At 37.8% G+C, this 21,018-nt stretch overlaps 1 protein-coding gene across 10 annotated transcripts in view; it reads left to right on the forward strand.

Annotated features, from left to right (window-relative positions):
• The first annotated feature begins 7,623 nt into the window (after positions 1-7,623).
• LOC131432914 (E3 ubiquitin-protein ligase TRIM37-like) overlaps positions 7,624-21,018 on the forward strand; it is a 67,058-nt gene continuing 53,663 nt past the window's right edge. For 9 of the 10 annotated variants that reach the window (XR_009229992.1, XM_058599498.1, XM_058599499.1 and 6 more), the window contains exons 1-6: positions 7,625-7,953; positions 8,004-8,225; positions 8,280-8,445; positions 8,512-8,815; positions 8,872-8,979; positions 9,037-9,246. Coding sequence is in view for 9 of the 10 variants with exons in the window: in XM_058599498.1 (XP_058455481.1) it covers positions 7,882-7,953; positions 8,004-8,225; positions 8,280-8,445; positions 8,512-8,815; positions 8,872-8,979; positions 9,037-9,246 (1,082 nt within the window). In the remaining variant the exon portion in view is untranslated. Of the gene's footprint in view, positions 7,954-8,003; positions 8,226-8,279; positions 8,446-8,511; positions 8,816-8,871; positions 8,980-9,036; positions 9,247-21,018 lie in introns of all 10 variants that reach the window. The other variant, XM_058599494.1, reaches the window with a different exon arrangement.

Consider the following 21,018-nt stretch of genomic DNA (forward strand, 5'->3'; position numbering starts at 1 on the left):
ACTTTTTCCCCGGTATTCTAAATATCGTACGTTTGTTACGCATGCGCTTGAAGTGACCTATACTTTCTTATGTGACTTTCGGTCAGGATACAAGAATCCCGTGCAAATTACTTGTTACCTATGACAATCAGATGGCCACATTTCAATATTGCCAAAAAGCTGTTCACTACGGCAAGCCATGTGATAAAATGGACAAGGAGACAACTACGAGAAAGGACAACGGTGCTTCCTTCACACCAACCCCAAGCAACCCCAGTACACCTGTGACAGCCACCAACAACAATAAAGCATCCCCTTCAACGAAACCATCAGTATCCCCTATAGAACAAAGTACACCAGCTGCAGTTACAACTTATCCTCCAACCAACCAGCAACTGCAACCAATGTACAACAAGGTGCATCTACTGCAACCGACGACACGACCAAGCACTCAGAAGAAAAATCAGCATTAAAACTGTTCGCTAACGATTCACCGCCAGTTACCACAAATCTAGCGACCCCTTGTAAATGAGAAAAATAATCTTCTCGAGCAACACTGTTTAAGTTGCTATGTACTGGTTACCAAGGAACCCCAAAACAAATAAACATGTTTTGAAAGCGGTGGAATATTAGTGTTAAACTTTGTCCAAATTTAGCAGAAATGCATTTTCGGAATTTAATCGAAACTATGGATAAAACCAACGAACGAGGACAATGATCTACTTCCAGCGATTCATCCGTACACTTCCACTGCTAGCTTTTCTGGGCAGTAGGATTCGGTGTAATATGCCGGTGTCAAAATTGTTTTGTGTCGGTTGATTGCGCAGCAATCCTCCTTGTTGGCCACTATTCGAGGATTACTAGTGGAATTCCACAAAGAAATCATTTTACCGTACGTTATGCAGGTACCGCAGAGCACAAGCCTCGCTCAGCTCGTTGTCGGTCATTTCCATGTCTTCTTTCTCACACAACGGTTTCAAGTCAAGACCTGAATTTTGAACTTGGCTTTATAAAAGACATAACTCATACTCCTAAATTTTTACATTCCGCTCGAGTCAGGTAAATCCATTAAAATGTTCCGTAATATAATAACCGATCTGAAATTTGTTTTGTTTACATTCATCTTGCCTTCGATATGCAGTAACCAAGGTTATGGTGACTGTTATTCAAAATCAATAAATAAATCAACTTGTGCTGCCAGTTTGAAAAAATTCACTAACGTTTCCGATTTGACATTTCCAGTTACTGAGCGGTAGTTAAATTTACGATACAGTTTTGATAGACGAGTGGCAGGTCGTGTCGTCGCTGCAACTCTCAACGAGCCCAAGACTACGATCAACAAGGACAACGAAAAGAAAATGGAAATCACACACAACACCGACGATGAAGCAATGGAAGATGAGATAAGCCGCGGACGAAGTGACCCCCGATCCTCGTTGGATGGAAATGGAAACTCATCTCCCCCTAGAAAAAGGGTGACAACGAGATCCAATGGCAAAAAAAATTTTTTTAGTAACAAAAATGTAAGCCAATCGGCCACATAAAGCTTTTACGATAAAAGGGCAGAATAAAAATTTTATTACAAAAAAAAGCATTAAGAAACAACCCAAGTAGCAATCCGCAACTAGTTCTGATGCAACTAAGTCCAAGCCATGTTGACACAAGAGCACGAATATGTTTTTTATGTTATACTGATTGAAACAAGGTGACAGCAATGTTTCTTCATAACATAACTAACTACGAAATAGTTATTTAGGTTTCAAATCACCACATCTTTTTGTCATATTGAATTAATTATAAATTATAAGCTATCGTAACTTAATCCAAACATATCTTTAATAACAACTATGCTTCTTGCTACTAGTTGAAAATAAGTTTATTTGACTCCAATATTAGCAACCCGCAACTAGTCTGATACCACTTAGCCCAACTATGTTGCAACAAGAGCACGAACATGTATTTTATGTTATGCTGGTTAAAACAAGGTGACGACAGTGTTTCTTTATAACATAAACATTGAACTAGCTATCATTGGTAAGTTATCGTTACTTGATTCTAACATATCTTTAATCACAGTTTTGGTTTTAGCTACTAGTTGAAAAAAGGTTGCAAAATCTAAATACGTAAGCGTACATGTAAATCGTAACGGTGAATTGATGTAGCAATAACATTGATATTATAAGATTATAACATACAATTTCTGCATTCAGTCACGTAGCCAGAGGGGGGGAGGGGGCGGAGGGGCTGTGGCCCCTCCCGAAATCAAAAACATATAATTATTTGGGGAGCGGGTCATATCGCCGAAAGCCATTTCGCCGAAAGTCGTTCCGCCGAATGCCATTTCGCCGAAAGTCGTTTCGCCGAATAGGTCATTTCGCCGAAAGTCGTTTCGCCGAAAGTCGTTTCGCCGAATGAGTGATTTCACCGAAATGGTAATTTCGAATACATTACGCTGTGGCGCAGCCACATAACCGAAACCAAGATGGCTCGGCGGCATAAAGCCGCCGAGGCGACGCCGGGTAAGGTGGCCGCCGACCCGCCGTCGGAAGCGGCGGCCTCTTGCATACAAACCTGTAACCGCCTCGTTTGCCCGGTCTACTCAAAGCTAGGTTTCTTTGCTTTAGTTAGGTCCGAACGAGCGGTTGCGAGATCGGACAGCACACGACTCAAATCGATGTGGCGAAGCCGCATTAGATATTTTTTCACTTAGTAAACGGAAAAATACCACATTTGCTTGGTACACCTATGCAATTGCGTTGATGATTAGTGGCTAATAGTCAAAAAGTTTCCTTGGGAACTCTGTTTTTAGGTTCATGAATTAATCTTCTTTCAAGAGTACAAGAATCAATCTTTTTTCATGAAGTACAATTGTAGGTTAACAAAACGGGCGTTAATGTATTATCATTCATTTGTGCTTATTTTAAATCAATTCCAATTCTAATATCAAGTCAATTGCAGGAATCGGCGAAGTGACCCTTTCGGCGAAATGACATTCGGCGAAATGACCCTTTCGGCGAAATGACTTTCGGCGAAACGGCTTTCGGCGAAATGGCTTCCGGCGAAATGACCCTGATCCATTATTTGGAATGTCTCAGACATGTGTTACCGAAATAACAAGACAGTAAACGCAATGAAATGTAATACAATATTAGTTCCAGTTGAAAGGTTTAAAGTGTATGTTAAAAACAGCTGTAAAAGGCACACCGAAAATTAGGTACATAAGCAATCTTCAGTAACATTATTTTTTAATCTTTGGGCCCCTTCCGAAATGAAATTCTGGGTACGGGCCTGTCTGCATTGATTCAGATAGCTATCGGTAGGTTTTCCCAATGTAATGATAACGGAAATGCAACCTAAAAAACTTTTGTTGGCTTGAATATGGCGGTCACACTATGGAGTCGCAAGAAGTAGATTAAACATCGATTGTGATATTACAATTATCATGATGTATGAATTTAAAATAATGAAATATCACTCTACTTGGATTAGTTTTGAGCATTCTGAACATAAGGTTTTTTTTGTTGTTTATTGTTCATATCTTCATGAACAGATGTTGATTGAAGGCGCATGAAAAACAGTGATTTAAAATTTAATTCCGCTCGACAGTTTTAAAATCGTTGTGAAATTTGTACCTTGTATCGAATTTGTAATTTCAAATACTATACTGTCTTTTTATTGTTGATAGAAAAACATTATGGATTCATTCAATGTTTATAATGGCACCAAATTTAAACTAGTTTACTTGAAAATAAGTTATTTTCAAGGTATGAAAATAAGTTATTTCAGTATGGCATTACAACGTAACGACAACTTATTTTTAACCGACATAGAAACTAGTAGAAACTGCGCTTTTTGAGTCACTCAAGTGGTTAGATGTTAGTAACAAAAACTCAAATTTCTGGTCGCAAGCTAGTCACAAATAAGCTAGCATAACAAAATTTGTTACTTGGGGCTCTTGCTATACATTTTTTAATTTTTTTAGATAATGTAAAAACAATAAGTACAATGTAAAAATTAGATGCTTTCACGGTTATGCTAAACCTAAGACAAGACCTGACAACTGGCTTCTTATTCTTCCTTCCGAATCATCCTTCTCGTCATTTTCGCCCTGTGGAATAAATACCAACGTATCGGCCACAGTGTAGCCATATTTACAGATTTTTTTAATAACTATGCTAGGAAAAAAATATTACATTTAAATTTTTAGACTTTAGGTTTTTGATTTGAAATAAACATAAAACATATTTTGGTGAATGCATTTCTTTATTATATATTAATGCTTAAAAACAATTAATTGAGCTTTGATGACAGAGCACGAAACATCTCATGTTGAACGAAAAATCGAATCCATTGTTGACGTATAACCGGATTATTTGGAAAGCGGAAAAAGTCAGGTTTGGATAGAAATGCTTAATGCGACCACAGTGTGGAAAACAACAGTTCATTCTTCTCGTAAAACTAAACACACTTTCGAGTTTACACTAATTTAACAAATCTTTTTTGGTTCCACTTTAATTCACTAAAAAGAAAAACGGCTTGATGCCTATTTTAATTACACAGTCCTGCCACTATAAACATTTATTACCAATGAGATTGAAAAAAAAGTGAAACATTCTCCGAAAATTTTCATTTTCATTGGTGAGCTCAAATTATACATTTTAATAAATTTGTTTTCTGATTTTCTTTATACTTGGCATCATTGCTCGCGTACCCTGCAAAAGTTTTTTCTTTTCACAATGTGCAGGTGGCAACATTAAAATCAGCCAATCAGAAACTGGTCCATTTTGGAACAAAAGCAGCCCCCCCAGATGTCAGGTCTTGTCTTAGTGCTAAACATTCCAATTGTAGTAGTTATTCATGCCATATACAGAAAATTTCAGATATTTGCAGACAGGGTTACGAAAGTCTGTATATCTAAAAAAAATCTGCAGTATGGCAGCAATTACTGACTTGGCGAACAAAACAAAAAAAAGGCCGCGGCAATTTCAAAATGTGTAAATTTGGACGAAACTCTTCGAAAACCTCGATTTTCAAAAGGCTACAACAGTCTGGACAACAAAAAATGTCTGCAGCACTATACACGAAATCTGCAAATTTACAGACAAATCTGCAGATCTGGCATCTCTGGCTGTTACTATCTTATTTTTCTGCGTGTAATTTAATTACACAGTGCAGATGAGGTTGAACAAATGGTGAAACATTCTCTGCATATTTTCACTTTCAATGGTGAGCTAAAATTTTACATTTCATTAAAACTGTTTTTTTTTTATTTTCTCTATATTTGGCATCATTGCTCGAGTACCCTGCAAAAGTTTTTTCTTTTCACAATGTGCGGATAGCAACATCAAAATCACCCAATCAGAAGCCGGTCCATTCTGACCAACCCGTGGACAACTTGGCAGCTCCCATACATAGAGAATATAAGTAAAAGTTCTGGTTCTCTGGTTGCACAATGGCGTCGTAAGTGTAATACCATTTGGAAATAACGAATCTGTTTTCGACAATCTGCGGTTTAAATTTTTTTATTTAAATAAGTAAAATAAATTTTGCTAGTCTTTCTTGACATTTGTAAAATAATTATGATGATTAGTTACTATGGTTTAATATAAGTGTAATTTTTCTCTTTTCATCAATAGAAAATTTAAAGTGGCTCATCATATTTCAATGAACAATGAACGTAAAGTAAGGTATTCTACTGAATCTTGAAGAACAATACTACTAATTTGCAAATCAAGATTAAATCTATGGTTCTCTTATCTTCATCCGAGTCGTTAGAAGATCATCATATGATACCCAATACTCCTACAAATGCTACTAATTCCTTGCGTTTCCATTGATACGACTAAATACGTTAGGTACTCTTTAGTCACACACCACATTTCAAAAAACACTTAATTTCTAACTCTATCAATTACTATCAACAGTTATCTTTTTAGACCAAAGAGAAGACGTTGGGCAGAGTCAATTAAAAGATAGAAAGATTACAAAATACGCATGTTTGGATATTTATGACGTGTGTTATTGATAAGTTGGTTGCTACGCAGCGCTATTAGAAAAATTCGCAATATTTTGATTTCATTCAGGAGTTCTTACGTGAGTCACAATATGAAAATTACGCTCCTTTTAAATATATTGCTGGACGCATACAAAGTAACCGTAAATAACGTAATGAAGTACTGGTTTCTCTTGTAATCTTTTTATTTCGTGATTCATTGCACCCGTATTACTTAGGTACACTAGCGCCGTCCTGAATTCAGTGGAACACATATGAAACAGGCTCATTCCTGTCAGGTTGTGTATAGGTTGATTCGGGTGTACGTTATTTGGCCGAATTTTGCTTGGCATAACTTTGTTTGGCATAAATTTGTTTGGCATAACTTTTGTTTGGCATAAATCTATTTGGCATAATGTCGTTGGGCATAAAATAAAAAATATATTCTGTTTCATTTGGCATAATTGTTGTTTGGCATAATTTTCATTTGGCATGATTTCAATTGTGCATATTTTCTTTTGATTCGTTTTATTCTGGGAGTAATTAAAAAGGTTGTAATACATAACGGCCTGAAACACTTGGATTATAGGTCTTACGATTAGTGATTGGACGACTCGGACTGCGTTACCTCGGCGGCTTGGCGCCGCCGAGGTTGCCTTGTCCTCGTTGTGGTCTAAAACTAGAAAATAAATTCTAAAGGCGGCTTCGCCGCCTTGCGGTTTTTTTAATGCGAGGCCAAGGGATAGCTCCTAGCTTTGAATAGACCGGGCAAACGAGTGGATTACAGGTTTGTGTGCGGTGACCGCCGCTTCGACGGCGGCTCGGCGGCCGACTCAGCCGGCGTCGCCTCGGTGGCTGAGTGCCACCGAGCCTCCTTGGCTTCGTTTATGTGGCTGCGCCACATTGATAGACACATAACAAAGCCATTCACTGAAGAATCGAGCACTAATCGGAAATACTCCCAGAATAAATAGAATATCTAAAGAAAATATGCACAATTGAAATTATGCCAGATGAAAATTATGCCAAACAACAGTTATGCCAAATGAAACAGTATGTCTTTTTGTTTTATGTCAAAAGACATTACGCCAAACAAATTTATGCCAATCAAAAGTTATGCCAGTCAAATTTATGCCAAATAACGTACACCCGGTTGATTCTGACATAAAATTGGAACAAAAGCTGCCCCTTAGTTGTCAGGTCTTGTTTTAGATTGAAATTTATTTATTTATTTACAATCAACAGACACAATTTGGTCCTAATGATAAATCCTAATAATATTCAGAAAATTTGTACGTATTCTGCTTCGTGGCACATTAAAATCATACCCAGATGAAACACGGTTGAACGATCTCTGTAAACCAATAATAGAACCGTTTGCGCCATAGTTGGTACTTGATATAGGAAGTCGAAGAAAAGCACTGGCGGAGAGCTCTGGGTCGCACAATAATATTAATTTCGTTGAGCAAAACGGGACAGTCGATCCTATCTTTGAATATATCTGCTATTATCAAAGCACGTGATAATTCTCGTCGCACTTGTAATGTGTCGAGACCCAATGAAATGAAAAAGCATATTAAATTTATGTGTTATTTACATATGAATCGATCGTACAAATTTTTATCAGTGTAGCGAATAACTTTATAAAAGTTGTCCTCTGGCATCCCTGAAACGAAGTGGACAAAAATATGTCAGATAATTTTCCAAACAAATATTTGGGTTTCTTCAGAAAAAAAATTATCAATCAAGACTAATTCGCAAACTGCAAAAATTTATATTTTGAAATGTTTTTTAGAATAATGATCGTTGTTCTTTGAAGACATTCAAAATGACAGATTTGCAGCAATAGTGAAACGTCTTAGTAGTCGATACTGTGTAATTATACCGTTTTTTGCATCACCTGCAATTCCATGGCAAAGCGCTTTATTCCAGTTCCCGTGAATGTAGTGAATTCGTCAGGCAACAATGAGCAACTTCCAGAGGTAACTATTTTCTCTTAGTCAATACATTTTTATTTTAAAATAATTTTTAGACAATCAATGATGTATTTCGGTGCTTCATATGCATGGAGAAATTGCAAGATGCCCATCTGTGTCCCCATTGCTCTAAGCTTTGTTGCTATATGTGTATTTCTCGTTGGTTAACTGAGCAACGTCGCCAATGTCCCCATTGTCGTGCTACTTTGCATGTTTCAGAATTGGTTAATTGTCGTTGGTTTGAAGAAGTTGCAATTCATATAGAAAATCTGCAACAAGTAAGTAGTTGTTCAATAAGTGTACATTTCAGGAAATAATTTCGTTGCTTTCAGATATGTCAGAACATAAAATCCTCAAATATAAACCACCACGATCAAGATCAATGCCTAACTCACAAAGAAAAGCTAAGTGTGTTCTGTTGGACCTGCATGAAATGCATTTGTCATCAATGTGCACTTTGGGGAGGAACACATTCGGGACACACCTTCAAACAATTAGGTATAACGTGAACATTCAAATGACATTTGAATAGTGAACACATTTCTTTTGTTATCAATATTTTAGAGCTGGTATATGAAACTCATTTGGCTCAGGTAAAGGAGGAACAACAACAGCTGAAAAGCCGACTTCTGGAACTAATTAGTTTAGTGCAAGATGTTGAACAAAATGTGGAAACAGTTCGCAATGCTAAAGACGAACGAGTTAGCGAAATTAGAACCACCGTTAATCTAATGGTCGGAAGGTTGGACTCTCAACTGAAAGGAAAATTACTTACACTCATGCGACAAAAAAATTCTTTAACTCAAGAGACTGAACAGCTAGAACACCTATTACAGGAAATCGAACACCAATTGAATACGTGCTCAAAGTAAATCTTATCGTAACATACATAACAAGTTAATAATAATGTTGCATGCTATACAGATCACGTTTAATCATGAAATCTGCCGATTTACTCAAGATGATCAATCAAGTGCGAACGAAACCTATGGCTAGTTATATAACTGCACCTGTACCTGCCGATTTTTCGAGGTATTGCAGAAACTGTTAATTAATATAGCAATACTATAATAGTAAATGTATTTGTAGCGAAATTGTACCGATGTATGATACAGGGATTTTTGTTATGCAAAACTTCTCCAAACTACAAAAGAAAGCCGACCCAGTTTACTCTAGTCCGCTGTATGTAAATGGTCTGTGCTGGAGATTGAAGGTTTATCCAGGAGGAAACGGTGCCGTGCGCAAAGAATATCTCAGTGTATTTTTGGAACTTACCGTTGGTTATCCGGAAACTAGCAAGTAAGTTTTTCTTGAAACGTTATTATTTAAATTTCCTATTCAGGATAAATGCGTATTTCGTAAAATATTTGATGGCTTCTCCAGTTCTGATGTATTTACAAATATATAAGTGACAGACGATTAACATATGTCCAGAAAACGAACAAGCAAGTAATTGTCCATCAAGATTTTGAATAATTATTCCTGGTTACTACTACGTTACTGTTCGGGATCAGCTGAAATTGTACAAAAAATTTCACAGAAGCAGCTATATTGCTATCTAAATTGTATACAACATTTTTAATCCGGTAGAAGATGCTACAAGAAATCGTGTCTCTCAATCAGGCCTTATGCACGCGCGCTCTTTATTTTGCGCTGAGACAAATTTATTCTCATTCTCATAAGACAACCACGCGCATGCGACGTGCTTATGCCGCTCTCAAGAGAACTCTTTGGCACATTTACGTACCGCATCAGAAACTGATGCACGCTTCGTTGTAAAATCTCATCGCATTCTGCCAAGAACGAGACTCAAGCGCTCTTGTCGCATGAGATAGCGCGGCGCGCTCGTTTCATGCGATCTACGAGCGGTTTGTGCGTCATTTTCATCATGTTGCTTTCTTCCTTAGACTTAGTTGCAAATAAATAAATGCTAGCGAAGAAAGCCGTGCACATTTGGCGCAGTTCGTAGCGAGATATATATTCAAATCGAAGATAAAGTATTCGGTATTCATTAGTGTGATTCTGAAATGCTAAATAATGAATCAACCAATTTTCCAATGAGAAGAGCCACACGTCGTACTTTTTATGCGACTGTATAGTAAATTATGAACATTAGATGATTACAAATTTCAGTATATCTATGTATTCACTTAGTTTGAAAAACCCGATTAAGTATTCTTGAAACAAATAATCTTTCCATGTCAGGACTCAAACATATTATGCCTGCCTTGTTAGACCGGCGTCTTATACTCTAAACCGCAAATCGAATAAAAATATCTAGTGCAAAAGCCGGACACGAGTTTCGCAATGCAAAAAATGTTTTCTGCAAAAACCGAATGAAAACTCAGTCAGCCAAAATAAGTGATTTTATATTGTTCTTGTATTTATAGTTATTTTGTCGACATAATCTGAGCTGATAATCTGGGAATCATTTTCTTCCTGTTTTTGCAAAGAACTAGAAAGTTGTACTGTTATGGGAAAAATCCTTAACTTAATGTCGTCTACAATAAATATTTGGTTTCATCATTCAGTAATAGCCGTTCAACCGAGAAGGTTGTGTATAGAAGCGTACAGTTTAACAACGCTGGTTGGTTTACACGCGTTAAATACGACAACGGTTGAACTACAGGTAGAGACCTGTTGGCAGCAGCCGTTAAAACGTATAGTCGTGCTGCATAAGAGAGCCCTAGTGCTGAGCCAAGCTGGTGAAGGAGATAACAAAGGGCGTTTCCCAAGCTCTACCCAGGCCACAATATACAGCCACAAGTGCTGAGCAGGAGAGTGCAAAGGCACATCGAAGAAGGAGAGTGCAAAGGCACATAGAAGCAGGAGAGTGCAAAGGAACTTCGGTGCAGAAGCATATCGGTGCGGAGCACAAGGAAGAAGGAGACAAGACAACTCGATCTTTTCACTGCCATACAACACGCAGGTATACACCGGTGACCTGCGCTGGTTACAGCATCACATCGTATTCTATCACTACAGTGAGCTTCAGCGTTGTATCAACGTCCAGATAATCCAACTAGAACATCTAGAGCAACGAGGATCAACACGGCAGTGCAACAGAAATAGACAACAATTTCAAGGTAGAAGTTTTTTATTTCTTTTTGATTGAGTACTGTGTAGTGTTGGTTTCATTTTTTATTTTAAAGTTTGATTAAAAATTTTAATGTGATGGATGAATCCATGGACGTAAATCCTAGCATGAATCCTATACCCCCACGAACGAAAAAATATCAGGAGAGCTCTTCTGGGCCTTGGATAGTCTTTTTTAGACGTGAATCAAAGCCTTTAAACATTTTACAAATTTCTATAGGTTTGACATCACGATTCTCCTCAATCAAAGAGATCATAAAAGTAAATAATGATAAAATTCGTGTTGTAGTAAATAATTTGAAACAAGCGAATGATATTGTCTCTTCGGAACATTTCACTAGAGAGTATAAAGTTTACATACCCCCCAAAGATGTCGAAATTGACGGTGTTGTTACCGAAGCGAGTCTTTCGGTAGATGATTTACTCAAGCATGGTGTTGGTCGTTTTAAGAACTCTATGCTTGAGGGTGTGAAAATACTGGAGTGCAAACAACTGTACTCAGTAGTTCATGAAAAGGGAAAAAAAGTTTATCGCCCATCAGACTCGTTTCGAGTGACATTTGCCGGGTCTGTGTTGCCGTCCCATGTCTATGTCGATAAAATTCGCCTCCCTGTTCGGCTTTTTGTTCCAAATGTAATGAATTGTACGAACTGCAAAAAATTCGGCTACCCAACTACTTACTGTAGTAATAAACCAAAATGTATTAAGTGTGAAGGGTCTAATAAACATAATGATTGCAACAAGGAAATTGAAAATGACTGGCAGCTGTGACGTAATCGCTCTTGTCGGAAGCGAAACTAGCTTTGCGAACAGCACAAAATACATCTGCTCACATTGGCGATAGAATCCAAACTGATCCAATTTTTGTCAGGAGCTGTAGCTTTTTCACTAATGGGCGGTCCTAACGGCTATAAAAATAGCCGCATACAGAATTTTAATGTCGATTATTTCATTTCGGATTTGCATTTCATTGAAAGAAACTATCAGGATACTGTACAGGACATTCCTGCCTTTCAGAAGGACCAAATTGTGTAACTCACTACGATATTCAACACATTTCGGAACATTTCTCTCGAACGATTTGTTGTACAGCAGCAGATATTTTGTTCTCTTCCTCAGAACGCGTTCTGATTGGCTGGTGTTGACATGGGTCAATTCAGACAGGTTTTTCAAAAGTGTACTATTGAAATACTTCAATGCTTTTGCTATACACGTTTAAGTTGAGAAATTTCGATTCTATTGGTAGTTAGATTATATAAATCCTTTCACAGATCACTGAGCTATGAGCTTTAAAAATACGAGAAAGGCAAACGCGCCTTATGGATTATCCCCTTTGATACTCGTTTATACAAAACATTTCAGAAAAGTTTAATTTTGAATTATTTGAGATTATGTCACACAACTGATAATTTTATCATAAAATTGTGATCATATTTCCGATGGCGTGTAGCAAAAATTATGTTGATTCGTTAGATACAACAAGAGATATTGACGATCAAAAACTTATCACTCTCTCAGAGGGTAAATTTTGAAAAGGCACCCCACAGTAAAGTAAGTCGTATTCACGACAAAAATGTAGCTATTGGAGACATTTCGTCGAAGGTTTGTCAAGAGAAACCTCAATGAGCACTCTTTGGAACACGGCCAGACGAATGAGGAATCGTAACGTGGGCAATGAGAGTGATGAATACTCGAACCGATGGATATTTGACTTTGCTAGGAAAGGTTGCCCAGATTCTGTTCCTACGCAGAGCATTATACGGGAATCTCCTCCAAATAATGGTTTTATTAATAACCCATTTTCAATGATGGAATTTTCTATAGCACTCTTGTCTTGTAACAATAACGCTCCTGGGTTGGACAGAATTAAATTCAACTTGGTGAAGAATCTGCCCGACCTCGCAAAAAGACGTTTGTTGGAATTGTTCAACAAGTCTCTTGAGCAAAATATTGTTCCACCTGACTGGAGACAAGTGAAAGTTATCGCCATTCAAAAGCCGGGGAAACCAGCTTCCAATCACAACTCATATAGACCCATTGCGATGTTGTCCTGCATCAGAAAATTGTTCGAATAAATTATTCTACGACGTCTCGACACTTGGGTCGAGACGAACGGTTCGTTGTCAGATACTCAGTTTGGCTTCCGTAGAAATAAAGGGACGAATGATTGCCTTGCATTACTTTCGTCTGACATCCAAATTGCCTTCGCTCAAAAGCAACAAATGACTTCTGTATTTTTAGACATTAAAGGAGCATTTGATTCAGTTTCCATTGATGTTCTTTCAGACAAGCTCCACCAACATGGACTTCCAGCGGTTATAAATAATTATTTGCACAACCTTTTGTCAGAGAAACATTTTTCACATGGCGATATGGAAACATTCAGAATTAGTTACATGGGTCTCCCGCAATGCTCATGCCTCAGTCCGCTCCTCTAAAAATTTTACGTGAATGACATTGACAGCTGTCTTGTAACCCCATGTACACTAAGACAATTGGCATATGATGGCGTGGTTTCAGTTACTGGACCCAAAGCTATTGATCTGCATAAACCATTGCAAGATACCTTAGATAACTTGTCCGTTTGGGCTGTTCATCTTGGTATCGAATTCTCTGCGAAGAAAACAGAGTTAGTCGTCTTTTCAAGAAAGCATGATCCCGCGCAGCTTCAGCTCCATATGATGGGAAGAATGATCCAACAGGTTTTAACTTTTAAATACCTCGGGGTGTGGTTCGATTCCAAATGCACGAGGGGAGGACACATTAGGTATATGATAACGAAATGCCAACAAAGAGTAAATTTTCTCCGAACAATAATAGGATCTTGGTGGGATGCTCATCCGCAAGATCTAATAAAATTGTATCAGACTACGATACTTTCAGTGATGGAATATGGATGCGTTTGTTTTCGTTCCGCTGCAAACTCTCATATTATTAAACTTGAGCGAATTCAGTACCGTTGTTTGCGAATTGCCTTAGGCTGCATGCATTCGACACATACAATGAGTCTTGAAGTTCTGGCGGGAGTTCTTCCATCAAAAGATCGATTTTGGGAGCTTTCATCACGCCTGCTAATAAGATGTGAGGTGCTGAATCCCATGGTAATTAATAATTTCGAACGACTAGTCGAGCTTCGATCTCAAACAAATTTCATGACAGTATATTTTAACCATATGTCACAGGAAATCAACCCATCAAGATATATTCCTATCCGTGTCAGTATCCTGAGTGCCCCTGACTCAACTTTATTTTCGATACATCCATGCAGCGCGAAGTGCGTGGAATCCCGGATCATCTACGCTCGACGGAAATCCCAAAAATATTTTCAAGTAAGTTCAGGCATATTGACTCTGAGAAAATGTTTTACACGGACGGATCCCGAATTGAAGAAGCGACAGGGTTTGGTATGTTCAACAATAATGTTTCGGCCTAATTTAGACTTCAAGAACCTGCATCTATTTTTATAGCAGAGCTAGCAGCAGTTCATTATAGTTTGAGTGTAATCGTCACATTATCTCCAAACCATTATTTCCTCTTCACAGATAGTCTGAGTGCAATTGAAGCCATTCGCTCAAACATGACTGGCAAGACTGAACCGTTTTTCCTGGGCAAAATAAAACAGTGTCTGAACGACATATTGAACAATAATTATCTAATCACTATTGTCTGGGTCCCGGCTCATTGCTCCATACCTGGCAATGAAAGAGCCGATATTTTAGCCGAACGTGGTGCTATTGAGGGTGAAATTTATGAGAGACCGATTGCTTTCAACGAATTCTATAGCTCGTCTCGCCAAAAAACACTTGCCAGCTGGAAAGCTTCTTGGGATACAGATGATCTGGGTCGGTGGATGCACTCAATTATTCCGAAAATATCGACAAAGGCATGGTTCAGGGGACTGGATGTGAGTAGGGATTTCATTCGTGTGATGTCCAGACTCATGTCCAATCACTACACGTTAGATGCACATCTCCTTCGAATTGGGCTCTCCGAGACTAATCATTGTGCTTGCGGAGAAGGTTATCGGGATATTGATCATGTCGTTTGGACATGCGTGGAGTATCGTGATGTCAGATCTCAACTAATAAATTCTTTGCGTACCCAAGGTAGACTATCCAATGTCCCAGTTCGAGACATTCTTGCTTGTCGTGACCTTTCATACATGAAACTTATTTATCATTTCATAAAGAAAATTGGAATTTCAATTTAATAAAGGCCCCTTTTAAGACTTAGTTCTGATTACAGCTGCGTCCATGAGTTCAACCAATAGCTAAATTAGAATAAAAATTATGTAATGATACAAACAAACTCGAAACAGTTTATGAAATTATCAACAAAATGTCTGAAAATAACAGCTTATTTTATAATTTATAGAAGTTAATCGTTTGGTTCAAATAATATTTCCGAGTAGATTTCATAATTAATGACGAGTTACCTAAGATAATATTTAAGTAATAAGAGGAATATGTTTTAATAAATTCAAATCGTTGTGACTATGTTAGAATTAAATTAGGATAAGAATTTTATGTAAAAGTGATGCTACGGCGAAGAAAAACTTATGTAAACTGCCTTAAGAAATAAACGTAGGGCAACGGCTCCCTATTTCATCTGAGCTCCTATTTCCATCTCATCCCTTCACCTCATAACTTTGAACATGAATAATATTTTACAACCTACCGGAAGCAAACTGTGAAATGTTTTAAAATGATTTGAAAAGCTATTGTCATACTTTCCTATTAAAAAAATGGTTTTAAATGCTTCGGTGATCGTTTTTTTCATATAAAATAAACTCAATTTTAAATTTAGGACACATTTTCGTCTCAAGATTTACAGTTCGTCATGTTTCTGAATATCTACTAATCGATTCGTCTCAAAACATGATCACTATTTCGCACAATCACACTACCATTGAATTCTGGATGACTTCATAATTAGTTATGTTCACTTGCCATTTGTTTAGTTAACGATTAAAAACTTCAAAAACTAACGCCAACATAACGCTGTGAAGTGTGTGTGTGTGTGTGTTTCATCGGCTGTGCACAGAGATGCCAGATATTTTCATAGAAAATATGTATTACTTTGCATAGAAAGTCTATATCTGTTCTATCTGTTTTCACTAATAAAATGATGTTAAAAGATAGTTCTTTAGATCTCCGTAATCCATTGCCCCATTAATTAGATAATTCAACGAGTAAATTTTTTACCAATAATAATAATGTGGAAAAATCCTGGTGGGTACGGTAGTATCGTTTGAGTTTTATATCTGGCAGCGGTGAGGCAGTCGGTCACCAGAATGTCTGCCCAGTCATATTTTTCCAGCGGTGCCGTAACCAGGATTTCGGAATCAGGAAAGTGCAAGATGAGGGATCGATGAACAATTGGCTTGCTGGTGCTTATGTTTATGCTTGGAGTTATATTTAAGGACTTGCAGAGCCTTGCGCGAAAGTTGAGGTTCGAAGGATTCATTCTTCAACTGGCGTGGGTACGCCATCGCATATTTGCTACTAGTTTCAAGGACTGTTCAAGCAGGAACTCGGGTGAGTACTTGTCCATTAAGCAATACAGCTGTAGTGAGGTGCTCCTGGGTCTTTTATCTCTCTAAGAATCTACTACAATATTTGGATTTCACTGGATTCTGTTAAAACTGCCTACTGGATGAAGCTAGACGACTACAGCCGCGGATATTCAGAGCGATTGTGGAGGTGCGAGAATTCATTCTTGTAATAAATTGCTACAAGGCCTGTCTGTGACAGGTACCAGGTGAGTACCTGTCCAGTAAAATTCAGTTGTCTCGTGGGTGCTTCGCTTGTATTTTAATTCCAGAATCCATTTTATTATCTGTGGAAATTTCTCATCAAAATGGCGGAGAAAAAATTGAAGGAAAAGTTGCGCAAACGAGATCAGTTGTTTGCATCCGTTACCCGTCACGCTAAGTATTTATCGGAGTACAAAGATGGTTCGTTAACTGAGGTCAAGCTTAGATTGAACAAGCTCAACAAAAAATGGGAGGAATATGAGGAGCTACAGGATACCATAGAGTCTCTGGATGAGACGTCTGAAAAGGAGGATGAAAATGACAGTGCTAGGATAGCGTTCGAAAAATTGTTCTTCGAAACAAGTGCTGGGCTACAAGGACTTTTAGAAGCGGCTTCCTCATCCACGAGTGAAACCGACACGTTGATAACGAAAGCAACGTTTGGGCTAAATGCTGGAATTAGACTTCCACAAATTGTTCTTCCGGAGTTCAGTGGCGATTATAATGATTGGTTAACATTTAGAGACACCTTCGTTGCACTGATTCACGAGGCGGAAGGATTGACTGCAATTCAAAAATTTCATTATTTGCGATCAGCTATTAAAGGAGAAGCACTTAAATTGATTGAGACTATAACGTTGACGGCGAACAGTTATGAAATTGCTTGGGAAACAGTGAGGAAACGCTACTCCAATGATTATTTATTAAAAAACAGGCATATGCAGGATCTGTTGGACTTTCCTAAAATAAAAAAAGATTCATCAACAGCCATCTTGAGTATTGTAGATGAATTTGAACAACGAACAAAAATTCTACAGCAATTGGGAGAGGAGACTGATCGTTGGGGAGCACTCCTAGTCCATGTGCTTTGCTCTAAACTTGATGATGCTTCGCTCAAGGCTTGGGAAGATTTCGCAGTTGAATTTCACAACCTCAGTTACGGTCAACTTATTGATTTCTTACAACGACGAGTTCGAGTGCTAGAAGCCATCCTAGTTGACATGAGGCAATCACCTGCTTCAGTCACAGCGGATAAAAGAGCAACAGCGCATAGAACTGCATCGCATTCCGCAACCGAACAGAGTGCAACAAAGTGCCACTGTTGTGGAGAAACACACTTATTGGTCCGCTGTCCGACCTTTCATCAAATGTCCGTTGAGGAGAGGTTGAAAATGGTCAACATAAAGCGCTTATGTAGCAATTGTTTCCGGTCGGATCATTGCACAGTGGTCCGGATCCACAATTTAGGGGGACAAAAACATTTGTGGCTTAGCCTTATACTTTAGAGCTATGATGTCTTCAGAACAAATGATCAGTGAAAGATAAGCCATAATTTGAAGCATATGGTATTAGGGTGGTTCTAATTATTAGGGTGATCCAAAAATTATTTTCCGTATGTGTTGTGATAGAGGACTGCATCCTTCGGCAAAATTGTAGGAAAACCTATATCAAGCAACTTTACCGAAAACACTATTGTAGTATCTCTAACGGTTTTAGTGTTACAGCTATTTTAATAGATCAACTTAGGGTGTTCCTAAAAAAAATCAGATTTTTTGCTCTAGCGTTCTTAATATTCACTTCTCGATTTTGGTGTCTTTGAATATCTTTTAGAGTTTGTTGAAACCAATTCTTTCATGACTAGCGCATTCAGGTAGCGTTTTCTGAACCGAAGTTATGAGCAAAACTAGTTCAAAAACAGATCATTTTTAAACTGCTATATCTAACATTGGAGCAAACGAAAAAAAAATCGGTTTGTTTCATTTGATAGAAAATACTTTCGAGCATGTTTATAGAAAAAATGGCGGAGGAGATATTTTTTTAAATTTTTTAAATTGTGTTCAAACATTGGGTTGTTTCATTGAAAAATGCTCTTTCATGTAAGACATTTATTAGCTATACATATTAAAATAAGGTATTGCTGTCTTCTAGCGTGTTAAAATTAAAAATATTAATTCAGCTGCATAATCGGGAAGATGGTGTACACTCACGTTGGTTGTTACTCTATTCGATAATGCTATTACAGGATCAGACGTTAAAAGAAATCGTTTGAATACATCCTCTAGATTCACTAAACGATTGAAGTACTGCGGATGGAACTGCCTATACTTGCGAATTGATTTATTTCGAGTCTCTTGCACTTCCTTACTGTACATACCAATAGGAAGCAAAGCATGTTTTATAATTGCAGTCCCATGCACCAGAAGTTTATGCACGGTTGGCGACAGAGCATACCATCCATACAGCTCCACAAAACGAATTCTCCTGGAAAGCAGGTACCGAAATCTTCACTTTGCTGTTTATCAACGTTAAGATTATAAGAAACCGTTCAAGTATATTTCCATTTAACTCGATGATTTGCGCTACTGTGTTATATTCTTTGGAAAATCTACGGGCCCAGATACCATCATTCGAGTTGCCGCCTCCAGGTAAAGGTTCGCCAATGCCAGACCCTGTCAGCTTGGAGCGAAATCAATCTTCAGTATAGGAACGCCATCACACGGCATCACATTCAACATATCATGTCAATTGTGTGGGTGCGCAGTGCTGCTATTTTGGCGCGCAAGATTTTGACGTTTATCTTCCCTACTTCAATGTACGAGATTCGATGCGGACTCACCTGAGGGCACCATGCTCGCAAAAAAGGATGTTTCCAATGATTTATTCTAGAAATGTGCGAGCTGGATATCTTGTTAATATGATGTCTTTGCTAATACGTAACCCTAGCCGCTCTTTTAATGCCGTTAGAATGTTTGTCTCTTGCTCCTTGACATGCTGATTTTGTCGGGACACGCGCCATGTCGGTTTCTCAATGTGCAAACAATAACTCACTTTTAGCCAAAGTTCCATAGATCGAATCATTGCGTGCAGAAGCGAAATTCTAAATTAATATTTGTTTGGATTATTCTCATTAGTTTCAGTTCTTCAAAAATTCAGAGCTTTTCCTGAGCGCTTGCATATGTACCAAGCTTGGGAGTGTATGCCTGTTATGTCGTTTAACACTTTCGTATCGTTCAGGCAGAACACTAGCTTCGTTGATACAAATACTTTCCCCAGTACTGTGGGAGAAAGCTCTGCAATTTCTGCATTTACTTTGTCCACTTCCTGTTAGTTCCGTGTTTTCCTTTTGAAAGATTATTATTCTGGGCAGCAAAGGGAAACAGATGAAGGATAATTGTTGTTCCAGATTATCCAGCCTTCTTGCTCAACAATCAATCGCAAGGGAACCAAACAGATAGCAAATATTGTACAGTAAGGAAGTGCAAGAGAGTCGAAATAAATCAATTCGCAAGTATAGGCAGTTCCATCCGCAGAACTTCAATCGTTTAGTGAATCTAGAGGATGTATTCAAACGATTTCTTTTAACGTCTGATCCTGTAATAGCATTATCGAATAGAGTAACAACCAACGTGAGTGTACACCATCTTCCCGATTATGCAGCTGAATTAATATTTTTAATTTTAACACGCCAGAAGACAGCAATACCTTATTTTAATATGTATAGCTAATAAATGTCTTACATGAAAGAGCATTTTTCAATGAAAAAACCCAATGTTTGAACACAATTTAAAAAATTTAAAAAAATATCTCCTCCGCCATTTTTTCTATAAACATGCTCGAAAGTATTTTCTATCAAATGAAACAAACCGATTTTTTTTTCGTTTGCTCCAATGTTAGATATAGCAGTTTAAAAATGATCTGTTTTTGAACTAGTTTTGCTCATAACTTCGGTTCAGAAAACGCTACCTGAATGCGCTAGTCATGAAAAAATTGGTTTCAACAAACTCTAAAAGATATTCAAAGACGCCAAAATCGAGAAGTGAATATTAAGAAAGCTAGAGCAAAAAATCTGATTTTTTTAGGAACACCCCAAGTTGATCTATTAAAATAGCTGTAACACTAAAACCGTTAGAGATACTACAATAGTGTTTTCGGCAAAGTTGCTTGATATAAGTTTTCCTACAATTTTGCCGAAGGATGCAGTCCTCTATCACAACACATACGGAAAATAATTTTTGGATCACCCTAATAATTAGAACCACCCTAATACCATATGCTTCAAAATATGGCTTATCTTTCACTGATCATTTGTTCTGAAGACATCATAGCTCTAAAGTATAAGGCTAAGCCACAAATGTTTTTGTCCCCCTAAATTGTGGATCCGGACCACTGTGCATTGGGTTCGAAATTGTTCCTCTACATATACCTGCAGGAATTGCGGA

Source organism: Malaya genurostris, chromosome 2 (genome assembly GCF_030247185.1).
Source record: "Malaya genurostris strain Urasoe2022 chromosome 2, Malgen_1.1, whole genome shotgun sequence".
Taxonomy (NCBI): domain Eukaryota; kingdom Metazoa; phylum Arthropoda; class Insecta; order Diptera; family Culicidae; genus Malaya; species Malaya genurostris.